We start from the raw sequence: 5,884 nt of genomic DNA on the forward strand, positions 1-5,884 counted from the left end.
GGTCCTGAGTGATCCCCGGGAAAAAAAAAAAAAAAAAAAGAAGTGTGTGTGTATGTGGCCTAAAAAACAAAGCCCAGTGAGCTCTGGTGCCTAACGCTTGTCTGGCGCTTCACATGAAGTACAACGTGGTATTTGGAGAGAGTACAGAGTATTTTGAAGTATCCAGAAACCCTACCTGCCTAGCCCCGAAGAAATCTTTGGATGCCTTTAGGCTTAACTTGTGTTTTGAAACTGTGTTCTGTGTCTGGACTCCTGGGCGTGCATTTGTACCTGGCAGGTAACTGAGCATCTAGCACTGCAGCAAGGGCACAGTGAGTGGGGGCCAAGAGGCCTCCCGCTGGGGGGCTCAGCAGGCACCGTGCTGCACACCTGCAGCCAGCACACGGGAGGCTGAAGCCGGGGCTCCCCAGGGAGCTCAATGGCCTGAACGGCACAGTGGACCCTGACTCAAAAGAGCGATGGGGAGCCTTGCACTGCGGGCGCGGCGCTGGGCTGGGAGGCCCCGCGCCATGGTCGTCCTCGCTTGCTTCCGGTCCATCTCTGACCGCAGCCCCCACGCCCTCTTGCAGCTCAATGTGGGGATCCCCTCCCTGACCAAGTGCTGCAACCAACACGATCGGTGCTACGAGACCTGCGGCCAGAGCAAGAACGACTGCGACGAGGAGTTCCACTACTGCCTCTCCAAGATCTGCCGGGACGTGCAGAAGACGCTGGGCCTGGCTCAGAACGTGCAGGGTGAGGACCGTGGCGGGCCGGGGGCCTTGGAGGCGGGTTCTCCCGTGGCATTTACTAGCAGAACTCTTGCGTCTCACAGCTCTTCACTCTGCTGAGGTGAGGAGCGAGCTGCTTGTCTTTGTAATCTAAAACCACCCAGTCAGGGAAGCAGGACAGGCTAGGAAAGCTGGGAGGAAGGTGTCTGAGGCTGGAGAACAGGTCTCTAACCATTGAGAACCTGAACATTGCAATCCCGAGTGGTCATCTTAGTCCATTCCAGGTGCCGGAACAAACCTTGGTGGACTGGGCGGCTTAGAGACAGAAACTTCCTTCTGGAGGCTGGAAGTGCAGGCCCAGGACACTTGCACACACATTGTCCTGGGTGAGCCACTTCCTGTCCGAGAGGCCCCTTCCGGCTGTGCCATTGCACACCGAAGGGACTGGCAGCTCCCCGGGGCTCCAGCGCCTCCCTCCAGCCTCACCACCTACTTCAGCATCCGACATAGCCAGTGTTGGAGGGACGCGGCGTTTTAGAGTTCTCCACACAGTCTCAGATGCTCGCTCTGGCTCTGAAGCCCTGACAGCGGGTATCAAGCAGGAGATCTCTGCCCCAGCTGAAGCTTGAATCCACCACCCCATCCCCTCACAGATCTGGGCTGAGGGGAACTGGCTGGACTGGACACGCATGGACACGCTTCCTGTTTTCTGGTCCAAGAAGGGTGTCATCATGCGGCTGCAGGAGGCGTGTTCTTGCTTCCTCCTGTCTCAGTCTGGCTTGGGCATCGCTTTGGTTGGTTGTGCTCTTCGGAGTTCCAATCTTTGGGAAGACTTGGAGAATCTTAAGATGTCATGACAGAAAGATATTTCTTCACCGTGAAGATCTGAAACTAAAAGCATTAGAGAACTAAACGCTATCTTGTGCTGCGTCTCTATAAATGTCCAGGCAATCTCGCCTGGATGTTTCTGGTTTCTTGTTATTGGATTTTTGTAAAAATCAAGAAGCCCTCCCAGTGGAAAGCTACTTTGGATTCCGGTGTCCTCCCACCCATGAGCCCAGTGTGGTTTGGCCGGAGGAAGATTGTGCCGTGTACTCGTATGCCTCACCTACGGGGCTGTGCTCAGCTCTCGGAGGCTGTGGGCCTTAGCATTGGCGCTTCTGTTTTTAAATTTATTTCATCGGCACGTAAAACATCTTTACAGAACCAAGGCTCTAGCCCTGCAGGAACTGCAGCATCTGTGCTTACCCTGTACACGAACGGCCCTGGGTTTGATTCAAGGCACACACAAAACAACAATAGCCAAGCTTTCCCCAAACCCTAAGTGTGGGAGCTGTCAGGCATCTTGGTTAGTGACCCCAACCCCCAGCTAAAGGAAAGTCAACACCGATCGGTGCTCTTGTCCACACTGTTAGCAGTCTGGTATGGAACATGAGAAGGCAAAGGAAACATCAGATACATGGAAAGGAGAGGGGGCTGAGTCAGGGCCGGCGGGGAGCTGAGGGAGGTGCTGGGGGCGGGACACTGGGGTAAGGCGCTGTGCCCACAGCTGCTCACTGTCTTCCCCTTCTCTCTGCAGCCTGCCAGTCGGTGGTGGAGCTCCTGTTTGACAGCGTCATCCACCTGGGCTGCAAGCCCTACCTGGACAGCCAGCGAGCCGCCTGCAGGTGTCGCCACGAGGAGAAGACCGATCTCTGAGCAGGGGAGACAGCCAGGGTGGGGAACTTAACCTGTGCCAAAGAGCTTGTGTTCTCACAGCACAAGGCTGCTTGGTCCTGGTAAAAGGGTCATTTAAGAACTAACGGGACAGTGTTCTGAGGTTAAAACCTCTAAGGAAAAACACAAAGAAAACAGCCGGGTGTGGCAGCGCACACCTGTGATCCCAGTGCTTGGGAGGCAGGGGCAGGATCTTCACCAGTTCGAGGCCGGTTTGGGCTACACAGCGAGACCCTGTCTCAGAGGAGGAAGAGAGGAAGGCATGGCTGCCTTTTCAGGGGCTTTCTGGATGTCGGTGCCTCAGTGGCCAAATTGTGACCAGTGTCAAAAGCAGGAATGTGCTAGGGAAGACATTTTAAAGAGAAGAGTGCGTAACTCTTGTCAGAAGAGTATACATATTTTTAAAATGTGGTCAAATGTTGTTTCCATTCTCTCTATTCAATATTATTTGGAAATAAAAGGAAATATTCACTTATAAGTACTATTTGTTTGCTATAAATTTTTCAATAAATATTTATGCCCGGAAGGGACCGAGTTCGTTTTTTCTGTATTCTAATCACTGGTTGCATGTTGTTTCTCTGTAGCCCACTAAGTGCACGGCGAAGTCATGTTAGTGGTGAGGACAGAGTCTCCATGTCTGTTTCTACAGAACCGCCAGCTGTGGCCTCTGAGGATGCAAGCCCAGGTCACCACAGGGTCCCACAGCGAGGGGACATGGCCAGGCCGCCCGCAAACCACACTTAGAGCCAGGGTCACTCCCAGGCCATGCCAAGCTGGGAGAAGGTGGACCGGCAGAGTGCCCGGTGTGGCCACACTGTGAGTTCATCCCTAGCGCTCACTCCTTGGTGAGTTCTGGAGTATTTTTTAAAGACTAACTTTCTACCAGGTGTGGCCGTAATAGAAGTGACTCTTGGTGTTGTCGTTTTACGTTTTTCCTTATAGAGACAAAATGGATGGGAAGGGTGAGATACAAAGAACTGCCTTTTTTGGCTCTCGTTTCCATAGAGAACTAGTGAGCAACTTCCAGCAGCCACGGCTGCCCCTGAGAATCCAGGCGTGCTGAGCCTGTCTACCCCCAGCGTGCACAGCCGCGTCCTCACCCCGAAACGGCCTGAGCTGCTTGCGGGCTCAGAGGAGGAGAGTGCGCCCAGTGGTTCTCTGTGAGTCCTCACGGGAGGGCTGGTCAGAAAAAACCTGGGTCTGGAGAAAGGGCCGCACCCCTGAGAGGGCGCTGCTGGGAACCTGGAAGCTGGAGGCTCCCGGCCTGGGGAAGTGTTGTGCCCAAGTCGCGAAGTCCCCAAAGACCACCAAGGAGTCAGGTCCGATGCAATTGCAAGAGGAGATTATTGCAAGCTCGAGCCTGGACCCTCAGGTGTCACCGTCACAGCGGCTTCAGACTGAGAGCCCAGATCCATCTGGAGCGGGCTTATATAGGGTTAGGGAGGCTCTTTCCTTTTATAGGTCCTATTTTTAGCTCTCGCTCACTATTGGATATTCGAGGGATGCTGGGAGAGCTTTTACATTTTATTGGATATTCGAGGGGCACCAGGAGGGCACTTCCTGGAAAATTACCTAATGCCTACATTCACAGAATCAATTCCTCTTTTTAAAGAACATCTGATTAAACAAATTCTGTAATTAACAAAGACTACACATGTGAGCAATGATTAATGCCTGTATTAGCAATGGCTACCTATATAAGCTATGACCAGTACCTTTGTTGGCTAAATCAATTTCATCAATCCTTTTAAAATACATTGATTATTTTAAGCAGGAAGAATTCATCTTTAGATTGTAAAAAGAGGAACAGAAACAGGGTGGAGTTGCCCTAAGACAGCTTGCCCTAAAAAGAGTTACAGAAGCACAGGGAGACTGTCACACAGAATGGAATTTTACAGAAGGGAACTTGTGCAGCTTTGTTCTGAGCAAGGGGTGTATAGAGGGGGCGCAGAGGGAGCCCACCTTGACTGAAAACTTGGTCCTCACAGAAGCAGCTCTCATCCTTCCCTGTGCTCACTTGTGCTGAAGTGAGCAGCCTGGGCCCCGATTTAAATGTTTTGAACCCTTTTCCTCCCTCCGCTCTTTTTTTCCTTTTTGTAGTACTGGGTGGGATTGGACCCAGGGTCTTTGCACTGAGCTAGCTCCCCAGCCTATATGTTGTTTTTTGAGACAGGATTCACAGAGTCACTAAACTACCCAAGTGGAACTCAAACTTGCAGTCCTCCTGCCTCAGCCTGCTGCAGTCATCGTATCACTGGCCTATGCCTGTGGGCCCAGTTTAGAACCTTACTTGATACTTTATGTCAGTTTTAAAAAGGTACGGTTTTGCACACCATTGTCAATGTTTAATCTTTATCACTATTTATTATTGAAGTACTTGATAACTAAGTCAACAGGGAATGAGAGGCTTTTCCCAGTTCTGTCATCTCTCATGGGGAGAAATGGCAGGCACAGCAGCATCTGCCCGTAATCTCAGCTCTCGGGAAGCTGGGGCAGGAGGGTCAGGGGCTTGAAGCCAGCCTACGATGCTTGGAGAGTTCCAGACCAGCCCTACGCTACATTCACCTTGTCTCAAAAGAAGCGCAAACAAAAAATATGAGTAAAATATTTAATTTGTTGCCATAAGTTGTATAAAAATAATAGAAATGATTTTTATATGTTCAGATTAAAGTTCTTGGAGCCATTTCAGCTTTGAAGTTGGAGCGTGGGGTTCCTGTGGACCTTGTCAGGCTCTGTTAACATTTCCCGGAGGCGTGGCACGTCTGTCAGAAGCCCAGAAGCCAGCACGGCTCAACACGGCCACTGCACGGCACCACGGGCTTTTGTGGCTCCCAGGCGTGCCTCGGTTTCCAAACTGATGGTTCCATGGAGGCCTGCTCAGGCACTTTGTAGAATACCCCTTGGTCTGGGGCTGTCTCGTGTGGATTTCAGAAAGGAGCCGTGGAGCGAGGGGTGCTCTGTGCCGCACAGGCCAGTGACTTGCGGGGTGCTGACCCTGCAGGCCAGGTGGGGAGAGCTGGTGTCCCCTCTAGTGGTGTCCTCTTCAGCTGTGCCATTGCCAAGCGCCCTCACCATATCCTCTTTGGGTGTGGGGGCTCAAACTTAGGATTCTCCTGCCTCGGCCTCCCAGAGGGCTGGGGTCATGGATGTGAGAGTCGCCATGCCGGGCCATACTTTTGTCTGCTGAGCGCCCTCTCACTGTCTGGCTTGTCTTGCCTGTTCCCTGCCATCCTCGGGAAGGAACACTTATCTGAGGCACCCTGAACCAGCCTCTGCCTGTATAATCAAAACAGACATGTACAAGTACAGATTCCCGTAGATGAATGTTATCGTGTATATCTAAAATACATGGATGAGGGCCGGGATTTAGCTCAGTGATGCTGCCACCTGCCTCACAAGCACAAGGTCCCAAGTTTGATCATGGCACCAAAAAAAAAAAAAAAAAAAAAAAAATAAAA

General features: G+C 51.8%; 1 protein-coding gene across 1 annotated transcript in view; it reads left to right on the forward strand.

Annotated features, from left to right (window-relative positions):
- Pla2g12a (phospholipase A2 group XIIA) overlaps positions 1-2,434 on the forward strand; it is a 12,613-nt gene extending 10,179 nt beyond the window's left edge. Inside the window, exons 4-5 of the mRNA XM_010641601.2 lie at positions 570-735; positions 2,290-2,434. Of these exons, the coding sequence (XP_010639903.1) occupies positions 570-735; positions 2,290-2,408 (285 nt within the window). The 3' untranslated portion in view covers positions 2,409-2,434. The remainder of the gene's footprint in view (positions 1-569; positions 736-2,289) is intronic.
- The last annotated feature ends 3,450 nt before the right edge of the window (positions 2,435-5,884 follow it).

The sequence above is a fragment of the Fukomys damarensis genome, unplaced genomic scaffold, assembly GCF_012274545.1.
Source record: "Fukomys damarensis isolate Sample0158 unplaced genomic scaffold, DMR_v1.0_HiC HiC_scaffold_25, whole genome shotgun sequence".
Lineage (NCBI taxonomy): Eukaryota > Metazoa > Chordata > Mammalia > Rodentia > Bathyergidae > Fukomys > Fukomys damarensis.